At 39.0% G+C, this 20,187-nt stretch overlaps 1 protein-coding gene across 2 annotated transcripts in view; it reads right to left on the reverse strand.

Annotated features, from left to right (window-relative positions):
• Positions 1 to 20,187, reverse strand: part of LOC148392218 (low-density lipoprotein receptor class A domain-containing protein 4-like) — a 96,892-nt gene that overhangs the window by 39,944 nt on the left and 36,761 nt on the right. For both annotated transcript variants that reach the window (XM_088386691.1, XM_088386690.1), the window contains one exon: positions 16,028 to 16,168. In XM_088386691.1, the coding sequence (XP_088242817.1) occupies positions 16,028 to 16,168 (141 nt within the window). The remainder of the gene's footprint in view (positions 1 to 16,027; positions 16,169 to 20,187) is intronic.

A 20,187-nucleotide genomic window follows, 5' to 3' on the forward strand; every position in this document is an offset into this window, starting at 1 on the left:
AAGAGTATTGGGCATTTTAATGGATGTAATCAGTTGGTCTTTCAAAGCAGCAAAAATAGCCAGCTTGCTATTTAACAGACATTGGATGGGGCAGTTATTTGCTGTGATGTGATGTCACCAGTAAATTGGGGACTTTAGTCAAAAAATAAAAGCTCACTCAGTTTTGGCAACCATCAAAAATAAATCCCAGTAAATCTTAGTGTTGTTACACTTAAGACTGGCCTGTATCTCAAGACCACACTTTTAAGGTCTTGATCATGTCTCATTCTCTGACAACCAACAAATACTATTTTGGTAGCTCGGCGCCCGGTGTAAAAACGTGCACCAATTCATTTTTGTTTACTGTGTTTGGGATTTTGGCAAACAGCACCAATGCTGTCTTTAGTCAAAGTTACCACTGATGACCTAGCAACTCATGACAGACACGTAACAATCTTCATTAGCATAGTATTCAGTGATGTTTTTTCCATCTACATATAGAGCACCAATAACTGCTAAATTGCCTGTCTGAAATGTCTCAGTATAAGGATCTGACATATTGTTCTCATTTAAGTCAGTTCCACCAACATCTGGGCCATAAAGAGAGGTTGCTGTCCCACAGCCTATAATCAGTCTATCGCCATAGAAACAGCAGTGTCTCTTCCCACGTCACTGTGACCAAGATGTTACTGGGAGACAAAATGTAGATAATGTAGTGAGGATGAGTTATTTGATATTTGTGTTTAATTGTTTTGGTAACTAGTACCAAAGTACTGTAGTAATTGTTTTGGCAGCAGAACTTCGAATATCCTGCATACTGTAGACAAAGCACTTTTACTTGTTGCCTTACATGAAGGTGCAGGTTGCCATGCAAAGACAGTGAATTGCACATTCACATATATAATAGTGCAAAATCAGGAGTAACTCGGGGCTCAGAATCCATGACTTTTTGGACCGGAATAAAGAGGGCCTGATGTCCCTTGTCTATGAAGCCAGTCACATCTGTTGCACAGTTGGTGGCTGGCGTAGTGCAAAAGCGCTTTAAGGAGACAGTCCCTGACTAACTGGGATTTAATTCTCAATTTTAGTGATGTCATTTCAGTATTCATCCAGTATTTGTCTGCAATTACAACATTTACCAAATATTCTTTTGAAACAATTAGCAAAATATATATCATATCTCATCACTTTTTTTACACTGCAGTTGGCATAGAGCACAGTACACAAACCATTTGTAATTATTATTATTAATTAACTCTGATTGTCATCTATAGTGAAAAAATGTAACCACAGATACACGACGCTACAAACCCGTCACACACAGATAACACTTTAGGTGTGTGTAGTATGTGTTAAATTAAGATGTTTTAACATAATACATATAGTCAACAAAACAAATTAATACTTGAATACAGACTGTGAAGACAGAAAACGGTACATACCTTCAGACCTGTCTACAATACAATAACTATTACAGATGGCAAAACAGGGCATCAACACAATTAGACGAGGGAGTAGCATATTGCCTGCATGTGAAAAATAAGCATGGACCAAAATGCAATTTCAAAAGAAAACAAATTTCAAAAACTACTTGAAAATAATCTCTACCAAATCACTTCATAACCACAGATAAGAAAGTGGTGGAGGTAAAATAGGGAGAGAGAAAGAAAGCAAGAAAGAGAGTGAAGGACCCAGGTAAATCATAATATTTTGTCTGGGCTGCAAACCATCGTCTCTCGTTGCAAGATCCACGCTGAAGAGTTGGCAATTTCTCCTTGAAACAAGAGCCGGTGTTAAGCGGAATACTAATGGGGGCCAAGGCTTTCAGAATAACTTTGAAAAGGGCAGTAAAACTAGAAAAGAGAAGGAGAGAGAACCAAACACCATAGGTCGCATGCAGAAGTAAAGACATCTTCTGTAATTATAAACAAGACAATGGGTCTACAAGACAATATTTTATAGAATACATCAAGATACAGTGAAAAGTGGTTTATGCCTAGTCATTACGATATTAAAAAAATCCTGTGCCAATGTCCCCCAAATACTGGGAAGATAATGGAAATGTACCTTTTTTTCTATAATTGTCCTTGACTGTTTGAAAGTATGTGAGCTGTGTGCAATGCATTGTGTCACGATAACACGGGAACCAAGGCTGTATTGCTATTTCCTAAAATGCTACTACATCACTGGGCAGCTCAAATTCTTATAATTTATGAGAAGGGGAATTTTAACCACGCCCCCAAATCTGGAAAACTGAAATAGTGAAAATGCAGAGGCACCTGCTAATGCGTTACTCTTATTTTTCAATTAAATACCTTGCCTGACTTATAGTTTATTTTACTGGACAGTCTCACAACTTGTATTACATTTTGTTGCTATGTTTAATAGTACAAACGCTAACAGTGTGGATGATGATGACGAAGATAATGTAAATGGTTTCAGGCCTTAGCTTTTTTCCCAAGGTTATGATCTCAGCCGCTCACTTTGTTAAGTCTCTGAATGAGAATACTTTATTGATCCCTTGGGGGAATTTGCCTTTGAAGCAATCAGGGTCAACCAGGGATTTATTGGTGCGAGTAGCTTTGTAGGGAACAGTGGCCGTAACTGGGCATGACTCACGAAAGCACTGAAAGTATCTTAGCAGTCATCCTTGTCGGATTTTAAAAGCACAGGCCTTGTGTTTTTTTGCCCTTCTTTTTCACATCTGCTGCCTTTCTCATTTGAGGAGTACTCCCATTCCAGGAAATGTGGGAGGATTCGAAACATATTTGCTCGTCTTTCACCCGGCTCTCTTGGCATACTGCCGCATCAGAAGTGTGAGTGTAGACCCGTCAAATTTCTGTACTTCCATTTCCAAACTGTTTTACCTACATCAGATAAGAGCATTCAGATAATTAAATTTGTGGCAACATTCGTGCCAATTACTTTCAGCACACGTCGTTGAACTTCCAACTCTGTAACTCTGGTTACATCTCTGATACAAGGTCAGAAACTGGAAAATTTACAAGTTGACCTCATCTCCCCCTCCTGCAGTACATGCCTTGAAAAAGAATTTCAAGTGTCATGCATATCATTATCATCATGCAATTGTCGGTACGTTGTCAATGTATCGCTAACTTTTAATCTATGAAAACAGGATTTGTTTTGGGGACTTTTGAAACATTCCAGATCTATTAATTAATTTGTTATTTTCAATGTTGGTAAAAATGTGCATGGAGTTGGAATGGTAGAACTCTTTAAAGGTTAGGTCAACCCAAAAATTGTCTTGTTTTCTATGTAGCTCAACTTATCGAAACACAGTGTTGTGATTAATTTCTCGTTTGTGGAATATGAATTAAACAGGCTTAGAGGGTGGCCATTTTGCCCCTTGCTGTCGACTGAAAATGACATCACAGTCGCCAGGTCTCAAGTCATGGCTCACCAGTTTTCCAGTGCTGTTTTTCAGTCAACTAGAAGTGGCAAAATGGCTACCCCGTGAGATGAATAAAAACAAGTGAATTTTGCTGCTTAACCCATATGCAATATTAATCAGACTGCCGTGTTTAGACAAGTGAGGGCATACACAATATATTATTGGAATTGTTCAGGGTTGACTTCCCCTTTAAAGCAACTAACATTTCTCAAGTACTGTGTTCCATGAATGCACAAAAAGGCTTTTTCGTGCATTTGTGTGTGAAACAACATTTTAAGATGAACATTTCTAATTCTGTTTATGTGTGTTTTTATCCCTTTGCTGACAAGTTTATATCAACAGTTGTTGCTGTGCTGCTAAAAGAATATTGACAATATTGACCACATGTTGACGGAAACAACATAACAGTCATTCAGTGAGAGGATGACAGAATTTCTCCAGTGTTTGTCCGTATGAGTCATTTGATGGCTGATCCAATCACTGTGACTGGAAATGGAGATAGTTAGTGAGGTCATTCTGTTGTGTCTCACACGGTTTCTATTAAGTTTGGTTCTAGGGCAGCGGCGAGATTGTTGCGGGCATTCAATAAACATGCGATTGTGATCCATCTCAGCTTTGTGTGGACAGTACAAATCCAGAAAATTATCCCTTTTATGTATATTTGTTATGTTATGTATATTTTGATTGGCTCCATTTGTTGTATTTTAATTCTGCTAGATCCATTTGGAGTTTTTGGGGGTATCTTCTTGGCAGTACTCCTTGCTCCACTTACTAATTGCACATTTTTTCTTTTGTCTTTTTCTTTTTTGTCACTAAGCTTTTATGTTGTCAAAATCAAAGTTTTTTTGTTAGTCTGTGTTTTACCCTTTTTTCTACTCAGCAGTAGTGCTTTGTGTTTGGATTACTTTTTGCTTTGTTTGTTCTCCATACAATTTGTATTTTTCATTTGTAAATGCAATTTTAAGTGGCTACACCCCATAAGAGTCTGCCTGCTTTGTAGTCTGACTAGTTTTACGAATCATTACACATTGGTTTGTTTTCAAGGTTGCTGTTATTTCTGGTAACTTTTATAGAAAATGCTCACTTTAACAACATTGTAAAAGCTACGTTTCCTGATAAATTCTATGTTTTATATCTGGTGAAAAATGCTAAATGCTAATGTGAAGCAGTGGTGGTACTGCATTAGGATAACACTCCACCCAATAGTTGTCTTTGTATTAAATTCAATGCCAATAAAAGATTTGGTGCATATGAGTGCATTGATAAAATTGTCTTACAATTGTTACAGTATATCGCCTTACTTGGTCATTTACCAGTTTGTAAAGGACAGCATAGAGATAGATATAAAACCTAATTTCTGAGAAATAAATAATAATAAGAGAAATAAGTAAATGTGGGCGATTTCTTGGATTTTATGCCATTGGATCTGGAAGAAAATCTCAATCTGAATAAAATGTTGCCTGCTCGGCTGTAATGACAGATTGTCTCCACTCATGCATTGCTTTGACGGGACATAAATACTAAAGCTTATAGACTTACTTTTTTTAAAGTATTGCCTGATGACATTTGATTTGATTGCATATTGAAATATTTTGTTATCCATTAAGATTTAGTATAAGAGGCTCTTTGAGAGAAGAGATTGACCAGAAGTACAAAGTTCAGGTCAGCATCAAACATTATAGAATAAATGTTATATGTAGAGAATTTAAATTGTACAATATTTGTTAAACCACTAAGCCATGTATCCTGGTAGATAAATTGAAGACTCTAAATAAGCGATACAATAGATGTGAAAGGCAGTTTGTTTACATATAGTATGTGTCCCATGTGATTATCTGACGAACAGTCCAAGGTTTACCGTAGTCGACTGGGATGGACACATCTGCGACATTAATGAAGACAAATAGAATAGAATAAAATAGAACGGAATGTAAAATGGATGGTTGGATAATAATATTGTCTCCAATCTGTATTCCACGTAAAAGTGTTTACGTATGGACGCTAACATGCTTAATCCTGTGGTGTTGAGTTTCCATTTGCACGGAGTCTCTTGTTGATAATTACTGCACAGCCCTGAATTGTATACCAAACACTGTAAATACAAGAGCTCACGAGGCTAATTTAGTCATTACACAAACCATTATGAACAAATGAAGAGTGACTTCATACTGCGAGTTACTCCATCAGTGCATTTACACACTTGACCAACTGTGTGTGTGTGTGTGTGAGTGTCTTTGTGTGTGTAATCTGTACATGAAATGGTAAATATCTATTTATTAAATGAAAAAGGTAATAGTTTTATTATAGTCCTATATTAAGTATTCTTAAAGTCTAATACTGATGACAAAAATATTCTCAGAAAGTACAAAATAAATATTTGATAACAGTATTTGAAAATTGCAATTGCCATCCTTTTCCAATTATGAACAGGCCCTACATGTGACACGTCTAGGGTGTGAGAGAGAATGAAAGCAGAATAACTGTCTGACACCTCTTCCCAGACTTGGAGGCCTCACATAAATGGAGAGAGGCATGTATGCATGCATGTGTTTTTTTTTCCGGGTTTTGGGAGCTAACATGTTTTACTTGTGTTCTTGTCCTGTTGCATCACTATCTGACAGCGGGTGTGAAGTACTCTTTGTTTTCTATTGTTTAGAACTCAAGAGCACTGCGTCCAGATTCCGGGGTACACAAAAAGTTTGATGGTTTTTGTTTTATTATTCATCTGTCCACACAATATGAGTTAGCTAGTAGTGCTGGAGAACATCAGGGTGCTCCCTTGCAAAATTTAGACCTTTATGCAGACAGCAATGTCTTCCTCTGTGCTTTTCCCTTGATGACATCCTTTCTTCTTCAATGTTTTATTCGATGTATATTTGTCCAAAGAGATTATTGCATGTGCCAGAGACTTCCCTAAGACTTTAACTGATCCTCTAGGATTTTTCTTCACCTCATTGAGCATTCTGGGCTGGGCTCCTGTAGTCATTTTTATAAGGCAGAGAGGAGGAAAAGTGCTAAACTTTATAGACAATCTGTTTTATCATGAACTGCTGAACATCAAGTGACCCTTTCCAGTTTCATGCAAGTTAATGCTGAATTGTAGGTCTTTAGAGAGCCTTTTTGTCATGCAATGCTTCTTCAGATGACACAAATCAAAACCGGTGTGTCTTTTAATCATTCTCAAGGCTGAGTTTTCCAAAGGAGAAAAGAAAACCTGGACCTTGCGAAGATAAGACAGACAAAGTTTGTAGCTGACTGGCCTTTTTACGAGTGGCAACAACTAAACTGCAAGCAAAAGAGAATGGAATTATTTTGCAAGAATTTCTTGACCGGTGTTAGTTATACTCGTAGAAAAAACCCCAGAAGAACATGTGTATCCTAAGTGGCCAGTGACTGTAAATGTGTATACAGATTATCTAAATTCATACAAGCATAATAAGACTTTTAAGAATAAATTTTGTGCACACACTTTACTGACAGGGACTACAGGTGTCTGTCACATTCTATAAATGGACAGTGAGTGTACGGTGACTATATGCATATTTATTTATACACCAATATTAAAAATTCGAGGCGTACTTTTGGTGCTCACTCTCTCCTGAGGGGAACGGCAAGTATGACGTCCTCTGTCTGGAGGGATATTGCGATTCAATGTCAATATCCTCCCTCGGAGTAAAAACTGTTGTCTGCTGTCTGATCGTTGCGGCATTTGACAAGGTTGGGATAGCATCCGTTGATGCTAGCGTACCCGAAGGGCTTTCGTTTCAATTAAAAAGCCTCTTACGTAAGTAAAATCCTTGGGCTAGCCATACAGACTATTAAAATGTTCTGACTCTTAACACACGCTACTAAAATCCTTTTACAAAATTCACATCCTACCGAAACCTCGTCTAATATACTGAAGTGAGCGTTTGAGTATAGTGTATGTGTGTTTCACTAATGTACCTGATCAACAAAACTTCAGGAATGTGTGTGAGCATTAAGTGGTGTGTGTAAGAGGTCACGTTACATTATCTTCCTGACTTCCCCTGGATGCGGACTCACATACGTGCACGTATACACACGTAACCGCTCAGCAATCCTTTACAGTAGATGAATGAGTGTTCCAAATAAAAACGGGGGACCACCCAGGACTAGTGGTATCACCCTGCTGACCTCTATGACTGATGGATGAAGGCTATTCACATCAAGCCTTTAACACCTTCAGTTCCCTCTCTCCACTCCCATACACACAGGCACGCACACACACTCAATAGTCAATACAAGCGCTGTACAATCCCCTAAGACAAATGGACAGACTTCAAACATGCACATACACAACCTCCGAAAAAACAGAGTGGGAGGCCGGCGAAGAGAGAAGAAAAAGACAGGCGGTGGTTTACTCCAAAGACAGACCTAACTTCATCTCAGCCTTTTCTCCTCTTTCTTCCACATTTCTCTCTAAACAAATGCACAATTCTCATCAGGAAAGAAATACTCAGTATTATGGTGAGGGCTTCATTTACCCCCGAGGGGATCATTCAGGTCCTCTGTGTGTCTCTGAGTGCATGTGCATCAGAATTTGTGTGTGAGTTGTGGTGGTGGGGGGGGGTTTGCAAAGCTGTCAAATAGCCCCCCGCTTTTAATGGCCCAGCTGCATCATTACCTAGCGCACACACACTGGGCTCAAATAGACTGAGGGGAGAGGAGGAGCACATAGACAAGTCTATCAAACTAAGTATGAAGAGAGGAAGGGGGCACTTGTCATTAACCAGCATGCACTCTGGAGTTTCAAGACAAAAGTAGAACCGACGGGAGAGGGCCGCCGCACACAAGCATCGAATCTCCATTGCAAAGGAGGTGAGAGATCGACGTGGCACAAAAACACAGGAGGAAGAATTACAACAGACGTCTGTCATTAACAGTGAGCTCTAACAATGCCAGGTGTCTAAGTATATGTTACATCACTCTAATAGAAGGTAGGTGTCAAGATGAGGTTCTGAGGAGATATCAGAGTGTATTACACGACACGTTGTGTGCATGGACACACACGCGCACAGCATCCAGAAGCCAGACAGTGTTAATTTGTCTGGCATGGATTAAGGTTTTATGAACCTCTAACTCCAAAATAGAAGCCTAAATATTAATACATTTTATTTGGAGGCACTCAAGGAATATATTACAATATATTAAATAAAACAACATGAATAAGTACAATAAAAAAAAATGAATGAAAAATGATTGAATCAAGGAGGGCAAATGGCATGATGTGAAATAGGCAGGTTTAAACGTGTTTTTGATGTGATTTGAAGAGGGTAAAAAAATAAAATCTTTGTTTCTGGCGGTGGTTATCCACACAGGGAGAAGAGATATGGCATAATCGAGTTTCAGGAAAAACTTGTGTATAAGTCAAATCAAGTCAAGTTTATTTATACAGCCCTTAATCACGGAAACGTCTCAGAGGGCATCACGTGCCCACAGTTGACAAATATTCTCGACATCCCCGGATCATAGCCCCAGGAGGGCAAAGAAAGACTCAGAAAATCCTGAGGGAGTTCTAGGGTTGGGTGATATGTATGGCAAACAGTGACTTAGTCTTTTGGATTATTGGTGGTGATTATATTGGAGTAGTAGAGGGTTTTATTGTTGGCAATGGAGTCCTTATATTGTAAGATGTAGTGCGTCTATATATTTCTTGGTGGACTAGTTTTTCTATAAAGGCATTCAAGTTGTCGACATTTGGCTTTCATGGGATCGAAACAGGGTGAACCAAGGGGCAGAGAGAGAGAGAAAGTTTTTAGTGGAGTTCAGAAGGTCCAGTGTTATAATGACAGACTGGGTCATCAGAGCTAGAAATGTGAGCTTGACAGGGTAAATATTACTTTTCTTCTGAAATGAAATAATATGTGGTGGTTTGGTGATGGAGGGAGGGAGTTTTATTGTAAAGAAGAGGACAATGTGCTCGGTTATATGAAGTTCATCAGTGGAAAGGTCATAAGTCTAGGATGTGTAGAAGAGAACAATGCCTTTATTGACATTGTACAACTGGAGGACTGAACCCACAACCTTCAAGTCAAACACTGAGACACATTTGGAGTGTGTGGCTGAAGTGACACAAAATTTCCACCCCGACTGGAGCCTTGGAGTTGACTAACGCACAGTGGATTGAATCAGCTTCGAAGAGTAGGGCTGTTGCTAGATCTAGCTTACGGTCAATGATGAGGTCCTGGATAACATGTCCCTTGCATGTCAGTGAGCGGATGTTGAGCAAAGTTGACTGAGATGTAAGCGTTGCTAGTATCATGCTGTGGTCGACAGTCCAGCTGGTGGAGCGACAGGGGCGACCAGCAAGGGATCAGATGGACTTTCCTGGCATTGAGCTGTCATGGTTGAGCTCTATTTTGTTGTCTCTTTTTCTCTTTGAATATATGTTTCTGCGTTAATTTAGATACCAGGGATGTATGTAACGGTGTCGATGAAATAAAGACCTAGTTGTATGATGCATGGTAGAATTAATTTTAAGAAAACAAAACTCTGTTTCCAGAACTAGAACTACTACCCACTCTGTTTTTTTCTTCTTTCCCATCTCTTAGCAGAGCCTTAGATAGGTTGAGCTCAGACTAGAATACAAGGCACATACTTGGATGGTGGGAGTTTGGAAATTAGGCTTGTTTGCATTTAGACACTGCTCTCTGGGCACTTGGTAAACGTGATGAGAGGAGGGAGATGGGGGAGAAAGAGGGAGACGGGGGAGAAAGAGAGAGAGAGCAAAAGTAGACTCCAAGAGAAAGATGAGCTACAGAGAAAGAGAGAGAGAGACTGAAGAGAACACTGGATATAAATTCATTATGTAAATCCACAGCTCAAACAAATTGACAGGCGGGTATTACACCCGAGAGGAGCCGAATCAAGAGCATGAAAGCATTAGTTCCACTCACCCTTGACCTCCACTCTGGACCTGCTCACCGAAGTGTGCCTGTTATGCATACTAAGGACTCAGGAGGGGCCGTCCTAACAGCAACATTGCAACAGATGTTGTTTTCTTACACTGGTAGCCAGAGACTCTTTCATCCTTGATCTAAGCAGAATGTAAACTATGTTGAAAGGAAAACAATTGTGGCGTTCCATGCCGGTGGTGGCACCAGGCGCAGCTGGCACCACTGGAGGAGAGTCTTTCTTCCAATATTATTGACTTGACGGTGGAAGCTAAACATTTTACGTTACATTATCAACAAGAAAGATATTTGGTGGCGATGGTCACCTCTTTCCTCTCCAATATTTTACAACCCTAAACAGGATAAGCTGTATAGAAAACAAATGGGTTGAGTGTTCCCCTTGATCAAATCGTTCTTTCTGATTCAACAGGCAATCTGAAGGAGGAAGAAATTGTCGCAATTGAGCAATCACGTGACAAGTGTGGTCATAAACATCTGCAGCTTTGATTGCCCCGACAGAATTACAGCCAGGCGCCACTTAGTGCTGACCTAAATACTGCGCCGGGGTTGAAGAGGCATTAACAAGGTTCAAAGCCAGCCGTTGGTTTGGGCAAAAGGGAAAGACGAGAGCAAAAGACAAACAAGTACAGGGAAATGACAGCAAGCAGACAGTAATAACGAGAAAGACGAGTTGAGCAGATGAGTGTTTATCCAGAGCTTTAGCCCAATATTTCCTTTGTTGTGTCTGCTCAGAGTAAATCCTTTAACCACATGGACAACAGGCTCCTCAACAGAGATGCTGAGGACAACAACTTGACAACTACATTCATCAGAGTCTTGCTGAGCTCTAAATCTCTTTCATTTAAACACAACGGTTTTGTGTCTTGTGTTATGTTGCCTAAGTGCGACACACTTAGAAGGCTTCGACCTTGGTTCTACCTTGAACCATTTGCTTCTTTTTTGGGGGAAAAAAAATCTATAATTCTCTGTACGACTGAGGATTCTTTTAAGTTGTGTTTCAATACAGAAAACGCTTTCTTTCTTCAAAGATGAAAATTCTCTCCAACAAATATTCAAATGTTTAGCCATGTTTCAGTATTTCTAATGCAAAATACGTTTATCAATTTATTGTGTGTGGTCTGCTACAGTCTTAAATGTATTTTCCATGAAAGGGTTCTTCTACAAATGTTTGTTGTTGAAAAGTTTGACAGATAAATTCTCCTTTAAATGTTATATACTGTATGACCAAGCTGAAAGATAAAATCATTGTACTGTGTGGGAAAGAGAATTCTATAAAACATGATGATTATACACCAGCTCTAAATACACAACTTGTGATATTGCCTGGGAAAAAGAAGTAATGCTGCAAGTTGTGGTATGTCATTTTACACCACTTAATAAAACAGTTTAATGAAGCTTCATTTATCTCCATTACAATGAATCACTTTTGCAATTCAAGATAAAAGTGTCACACTATGGGCACTTCTTTCCCAGTTATGTTACAAGGTTATTATTCAGAATAGAGTTAGTTGTTATACACAAAGATTTTACACTACAAAAGTTGTAAAGGTCAAAGGGCTACAATTGCACATTCTGTTCTGCTGAGGGAGCCTCATTTGCATAGACTAAAACACAAGCTATAAGAAAAATGGCAATAATAATGTTGATAATAATGTTTCACAAACTGTGACTAGGATAAAAACAGTTTGATATTTAGCCATGAAAATTATAAAACAATATCATGCCTCTTTCTGGCTTCTTGTACTGTGGCCAGAAAAAAAAACTTTTATTCTCTTTGTTTTTATTTGATAATTTTGGAAGGTCGGTCATTATGAGTTGATTAACTTATATTACTCAGCTATAATAAGATTATTGTTATGCATGTATGCTCACTGCAGTTCATTATATACAGAATACGTATCACATTATGAACATTTACATTTTAGTAATATCAGATAAATTGCTTTGTTAAAGCTCGACAAAGTAGATTGCAAAAATTAGCTATTGCTGAGTAATAATGATACCAAACAAAAGGAAATATGCAGTATGTAAATCAGTCATGCTTATTGAAATGACAATTTGCATCAAAAAAAAGAAAAAAACTACCCTAAAATGGACCTAACAGCATAAAATACATACTTGAGCACTTCCAAAGGGGTATTTCTCTGCTCTTTAGAGAGAAATAAACATTGGAGTAATAGTTGTTGCATCAGTCATAGTGGTAAAAGCAACCGAAATAGTTTCCCTGATCCATCTCGGCTAGTGTAGAAAGAAGAAATACATTTATAAGTTCCTGAAAGGAAAAGTCAAATGATTGAACTCAAGGTGCTTGCTACACACACATATAGGTCTAAAGTGCACACACAAAAATGTGTTTCAGATTAAAGAATGAGTTGTACACAAATGTGGTGCCAAACTTATTTTTGTCACAGGCCTCTTTGTAGATATGGCTTCCCTCAGAGGGCCGTTGTGAAACCAAATAAATGTTTCATCGGCATATCATCACATATAAAACCCCCAAAATGATAGATAACTAGCGTTGAAATCAGATTCCATTGATAGTTTAATTATTGTTTGTTGCTGTAAAAATGGAAAAAAATTAAGTCTCGCAAGAGCTCAATGTTATTTTTTACACATGACTAACATTTTGGTACAGATTTTGCTTTTATGGGCCACATAGAATGATGTGGCGGGCCGGGTCTGGCCCCCGAGCCTTGACTTTGACATCTGTGGTTTACAAGAAGCAATTGACAGGTTTGGTGCCAAGATTTGTTTCTAATACCACGCTCTACAAATGACTTATACCAGCAACCTTCAGATCCCTAAATTCAGTAGCGCCACTCCAAAGTACTGTCCAATACTGTAACTACCACACTGGGCAAGACCACCGATAAATCCTCCAGGTAAACTGGATGAAAAACCTCTTTTGATCTTGTAAGGGAAGATCACAACTACACCATATGTACAAAAAGCATTGCCAGGCCATCTGTCATTCGTCTCACTTTCCTGGCAAGTCCTCGTACCGGCCCACACATCCCCGAGTGGTTGGTGCTGCAGGGAGCTGAGATGTTGATGCAGTGCAAAATAGTCTAAAATTCTGCTGAAGTCCAGCACAGTTATAAAAAACTGAAGAACAGAAATGCAGTACACTATTGCAATGCATTCTGGAAGTAGTCAGGCCGAATACAAAGATTTAAATGTAATAACGTTTTACCTGTGGGGATAAGCGGTACAGATGGATGGATGGATGGATGGATGGATGGATGGATGGATGGATGGATGGATGGATGGATGGATGGATGGATGGATGATGGATGGATGGATGGATGGATGGATGGATGGATGGATGGATGGATGGATGGATGGATGGATGGATGGATGGATGGATGGATGGATGGATGGATGGATGGATGGATGGATGGATAGCATACATGATTCAATACATGAGAAACGTGTGAGTTAAAGGTTTGCCATCAGTGCAGGAAATGGAAGTAACTTAATAGCCACTGTATGTATTTGGGCTCCAAGAGGCCCACAAAACAATGAATACATTAAGAAATAGGTGCATGATTTATAGATAGCTACTATGTGGGGTAACCACTACAGCAACATAGCAAGCATTCGGAATTACTTTCCATTTATTATCTTACCTTCAGATGAATAACATCTGACATATGACAGACAGGTAAATGGCTCGTTCCTCAAAGCCCAATTAATACATATAGAAGACCAAATCAATAACATCAAATTGCTTTAAGGACATGAGTGTGAGGGGGGGATGTGAAAAAGAGGATGAGTGGAGACATAGAAATAGAAGAAAATTGAGGACAAATGAGAGGAGTTGGATGAAGAGTAGAAAAGAGAGGAAAGGGGGGCAAGGGGTGGAAACGAGAGTGTCTAGACAGCATTCATGATCCATCTGTCTGCCACTGCCACAGAAACAGCCACAGGCTACAACATGATGGCAAACGCTATCATGACACAAGCACTTTCTACCGCTCTCAATCGTTTCCTTTCTTTTACATCCCTCATTCTTTTCTTTTCCTCTTTCTCAGTCTACTGATTTCTCACTTTTCTAATCCCTTGCCACTCTTTACAGCGTTCCCATCCTTTTTTTATCTCTCCTTCTCTCCCTCCAGCACTCATCTCTCTCTGTTTCTCTGTCAGGCATCACCAGAAAATTACAATGATTGTACGGCTTTCCCATAATGTTGGCTGCAGGCACATTTACATTTGCACTAGACAGCTAAATTTTTTAAGCACCTAGCTCAGGATTTTATTTTGTCGAAATGGGATGGAGTCCCCTTAACATTCAACCTTCAATGAAGAGAAACGGATAGAAGAGATGAAAGGCAGTGGGAAAGACAAAAAAAAGTACAAATAAGGTTGAAGGGTTTGCAGCCAGCGAGCAAGGAAGTGATGAGAGGAAGGTGAAGAACTTGCCGGACATCGACACACACACACACACACACAGATCCCGTGCCAAGGATGAAAGTGCTGCTGTTAAAAGTTCTCCCACTCCTCACTAAAAGTTGTTGAAAGAGAACGGAGCAGCACATCAAAGTAAGTTGGCAGACAGCCATTGCGCTCCAATGGCGTCCTTCACCCTCTCTCCTTCCAATCTCACTCTCCGTGTCTCCTCTGTTTCCATTGATTGTGGTGAGTCGAGGGACCACTCTCATCTCCCTCCCCTGACGGTAGTGCTCGGTAAGAAGCGAAAAAGGGCTAGCAGCTGGGGGGACTCAGGAAAGTGGCGCAGAGTTTCAAACAAAAACAGGACAGACATTGAAAGGTAGAAAATCTTTGATGGAACATGTCAGGCTAATTTCAAAAAGTCTTTCATTCAAAGTGCAATTATTTCTACCCTCCGGCTACCGTGGTTGCATTTACCTACTGCTGTTGGAGTACCCGTCATTGGTGTTCATGTCTTACAAATCAATCCACGAAATAGGATTGAAAGCTTGTTTTCATAAAAAATTGTTGAACGCAAAGTTACAACCACATTAGATTTTTTTTCTCTCCGATTTTTGGAAATACATTTATACCACTATTATAACAATCGGCATCCCAGTATGAAGCAAAAGCTCAGTGGCCTAGTGGTAGAGTGTCCGCCCAGAGACTGGAAGGTTGTGGGTTCAAACCCCAGCCGGGTCATACCAAAGACTATTAAAATGGGACTCATTGCCTCCCTGCTTGGCACTCAGCATTAACGGTTGGAATTGGGGGGGTTAGATCACCAAATGATTCCCGAGCGCGGCACCGCTGCTGCTCACTGCTCCCCTCTCCCCCAGGGGATGGATCAAAATCACACGGGGATGGGTTAAATGCAGAGGACAATTTTCACCACACCCAGATGTGTGTGTGACGATCATTGGGACTTTAAGCCAAAGCAGTAATTCATTTTTTTAATAAAAACAAAAAGAATGATGCTGCATCATGATGCAACCTCTTGGATCGCTAAAAGAACAAATAACCATATTTTCTCCTTTCCATGAAGCAACTCTTGAATGAATGCAAACTCAAATAAACGTAGCATAAAAACTTGGAACGATTTGCTGAAATGTGCACTTATTCAAAGTGATAAGCATTTTTTTTCCTACTTTTTCTGTAGTGTGGAGCAACACCTTTTCATCAGAAGGCACAATCTATAAACCTCATTCAACATCCCTCAGAGAGTGGCAAATGAAGAACAAAAGGGAAGGCACCATGGTGCAGCACTCACAGTTGAAGATGCCCGGTGGAGGGTGCTGGGTGACCATGGGGCAGTTCTCCTCATCGCTGTTGTCCCCGCAATTATTAAGCTGGTTGCAGATCAGTGAGCCCAGGCGCAAACAATTCCCATTGGTGCAGTGGAACTTGCACTCTGTTCAGCCAGAGGGAAAGGACATGGAAATAAGAGAGAGCCTTACTTAGATCATCTACTTCTAATCACCTTAAATACATTGGGATGCAGTTAGAAATGGAACTTGTTTGGACATTGTGATGAAATAAATACTGTACAGTTGCATTTCAGCGCTGATCAACTCATCAAGTAAAAACAAATTCATAAAGGTCAGTCCACAGAGCCAAATGTATAAAAGTAATATGCATAATTTCTCAAATATTGTGCTATAGACTGTGAGTTTACCTCGTTATACAAACTCAGAAATGTGCAAGGTCAAGTAAAAAAAATATTTTACCAGTAAGCTGCAAAAAGACCTCAATTATAGACTTTTGTTCACAGATGCACTTTCAAATGGAAGAACTATTTTCTCACTAAATATTAAAAAAAAAATAGCAGAATAAAGGATGGATTTGTTACCTACAGTATAGAATATTTAACAGTTTATGACTATGCAGTGATCTTGGCCTTTGGCCTGATTGAGTTCATTTGTACATATGATTAATTAGTTCATCAAATTCCCTCCAGCTAATGTACTCGAATCATTTTCACAAGCAAGTGGACAGATGGACATCCCATAATACCATGGTCATATCTGTCACCATCATACATAAAGTTTTTAAATAATTGCCCAGGAAGGACTGAAAAATATGTACACACAGATTGGACCATTTATTACATTTGTTAAAGTATGCATTGTACGTGGATATAAATATGAGTTACAATCAATGTGTGTGCGTGCAAGTGTTGCTTATTATGGGTTAGTCTTTCCCAAAGGTGACAAATCCAGGTCCAAAAAGTAAAAAGTCTGCCACAGTTAGGCTTTAGACACAGTTGCTTTTAATCAACCAAGGCAGCAGGAAAATGAGCTTTCAGGAGCTAGTTTGTTAACCTGCTGGTTAACTAAAAGCACTTGTGACTAAAGCCAAATTATAGAAGGGTTTCTATTTTCTGGACCTGGATTTGACTTTCGTCGGTCTTTCCAGGCACTGTGAGAAACATAAGTCAGAAACTTAATTTTCCAAATCATGTTGATCATGTTTGACTGGCCAAAATAAGCATAGAATGTCATTATTTTTTTATTGTTCTCAAACATATTACACAGTTTTTTTTTCCATTTAGAAAATGAGAATTTTGTGTTTCACAGCTCTTAAAGAGTGTTGTGTACTGAGATGACAAGCACGCCAAAGTAGGGGTTGTTGAGTTTACTACTCCACAATAATGTTTAGAGTTTGACGACAACTAGTCATGAATCATGAGTTTTGGACCTGAACAAGATGAGTGCACAGAATGAATTTAGTCCTTCACTTTTAATTTATTTATTTTGTCTTTTAGAACTGAATGTGCAACTGCTGAGTGAAGGTGAAACACACAAACAAAAAAACGTTTTGTGATTATTTGAAAACAGCTTAAATTAACACCATGGAGAAACTGCTGCTGTGGTGGACCTAGAGCAATGCTATATCTCCTCATTTGGTCGAGCACTACTTAGTTGTCCCAGTGGGAAGCAGGCTGAGCGAGAGGAAGTTTTTGCTGGAAAAACCATCACGAAACAACTTCCTTTTGTGTTCTGATACAGTCTGCGTACTATATTCTGCATTTGAGCTGTCCATTCTTTATGCAGAGATAATCAAAAAGCATTCCCTCCTCCTGTGATGTATTTTAATATTACTAGTATGCCATTGCAAAATCCATTAGTGACGTCATTAGCAATTTGTCGAATACAATTAGACATTAACCACATTTGCCATTCTAAATATTGAAGAGTTTTAACATTTACAATTGTCGGTCCCATTTGTTTTCTAAGCATAATGGGGAAAAAAAAATCACGCTACACATTCTACACACCCTAAAAAAAATCTTTTAAAATTCAGCCCCCTCTAGTATGGGTGGTGACCAACTGTTTTATTGCAGGTAATCGACACTGAAAAGACAAGCCGCTTGAATAAGATGGCCTTCTAATAAGCATTTTTGCAGGCCGTCTCCTTGTGGCAGTCCCTGCGATTTGCCCTTTTGGCAGCAAGCAACTTAATGATACTGCATTTTCTCCTCTTCCTCTCACAACAAGAACAGCTTGTTCTGGTCTAGTCTAGACGGTGGCGGTGGGGGTGTATGTGGGAGGGGGGGGGGTGTCAATTGAAGGAACAGAAATCTGATTGAAAATACAAACCAGCATGACCATTCTTTGGAAAGAGACTTTTCCCCTTTTTTCTAAGTGGCAATTAGCAAAGCCTCAGTGACTTGCCCTGTCTTGCTTTTCCTCACTCTGTCTTATCTATTAGTCGATTGTCTATCTTGCGGTCTCTGTGCCTTCTTTTTCATTCTCATCTGTTCTGCCTGTCCTCTTCTCTTCCACTCTATCATGCTATATAACTCTCCAATTTTGTCCGAGCCACTTGTCTCTCCCTCTTCATCCTCCCTCCCCAAGCTATCCTCTCATTTCATGTCGATACGTTTGGTCAAGGCCACGAAAAAGAAGCAAAGCTCTAAAAAATGTGAGAGAACATAAAACGCCTCATTTGCACACTAAATTATGCAGAGCCCTCTTCTTTGCAAACATACAACATTCATACAGGTTAACTACAGGGATGTGAAAATGCCAGAAGGACAAATGAGTCATCATAAGCTTCTAAGTCACTCAAATGTAATGGATAAGAAATGAGCGCCCCCAAGGCTGTTAAAAAGCAAACAACAAGGATACCGTACAATAAAAACTACTTTAAAGGTCATTGTGCCAAATCATAAAAGCAGGCAATAAATCTGCATTTCATTGGGAGGTTTAGGATGAATTTCAGAAGGATTTGCACAATTAACGTGACAATATGGGGGGAAAAAATCAGATTAAATTTAAAAATATATTTCAAATTAATTTCCAAGTAAGTATACAGCTGAAGACACAAGTAAGTTCAATTAACACGTCAAATTAATAATTCAATTAATACAAACACAGCACATGTTAAGGGACCTCTGCGTTCAGAAAATGGATGGATGTCTACTAGGAATTTGAAGCTTGTTTATCAGCATGACAAATATCCAAGGCACACATGTAATTCCAAAGTAGTCCAGAGGGATATTACAGGAATGGCGGAACCACAGCGTGGATAAAATCGAAAATATGTCCAACCACTGTCATATTTAGGCCACGCTTACAAGGAATAGTATGTAGTTTGAGTGTATGTTGCTAGATGACTGAAAGAATGGAAAAATTAAAAAAATCATTTTATGGGTACACAGACGCCAAGGCTGCCCTTTGTCACCTGTTCTGTTCATTATGTTTATGGAGAGAATTTTAAGAGCTGAGGCACAGGAGTGTCAATTTTATTGTAGCTGCATAGATCTTGATTTAATCTCATGTGGAAGGACCGTTAAAATAGCATAATTACACATACTAACATAGATAATTAATAGAAAAAAACAAAAGTTTTCTGTTTCTGTTTTTAAAGTAGAAAACAATACAAGTAAATTAGAAAACTTATTCTATTGGACTACCCTTTTACAAAACTTTAAACATATCCCTTAAACGTAACATACATAAACGGTTGCTATTTGGAATTGAAAAATGTAGTATTGCACTTAACGAGTGAGAATGATGAAGGGCTGAAACTGAACTGAAATATTGTGGGGGGGAATACAATGTCTTTAAATGTTAGCAATACATTAACATGAATTGTGGAAGTTAGAAACGGAAAATGAAGAATACTGCAAAAACGGTGTATTTGAGCAATAGTTTCAAGAAGGATTAGCTTTGAGTTCTCAAGACATTTTGAAGGAGGAGGTAATTATGAATTATTATTAGCATTACTTTGCCCCCCTAACCCACAGTTTTCTTTAATGTTTCATAATTTCCTCATTGTCTCTTCACCTCACAATGCTGCTTATCTGCAATTTCCTGTCGCCCCCCCCTCCATGCCAATGCTAACAATGCTTTGTCCACATTTAAAACCAACTGCACAAGTTATGTATGGTGATTATATTCACATACTATCTTACACAAATGTTAA

This window comes from Syngnathus floridae, chromosome 10, assembly GCF_059516105.1.
Source record: "Syngnathus floridae isolate MCC-2025c chromosome 10, RoL_Sflo_1.0, whole genome shotgun sequence".
Lineage (NCBI taxonomy): Eukaryota > Metazoa > Chordata > Actinopteri > Syngnathiformes > Syngnathidae > Syngnathus > Syngnathus floridae.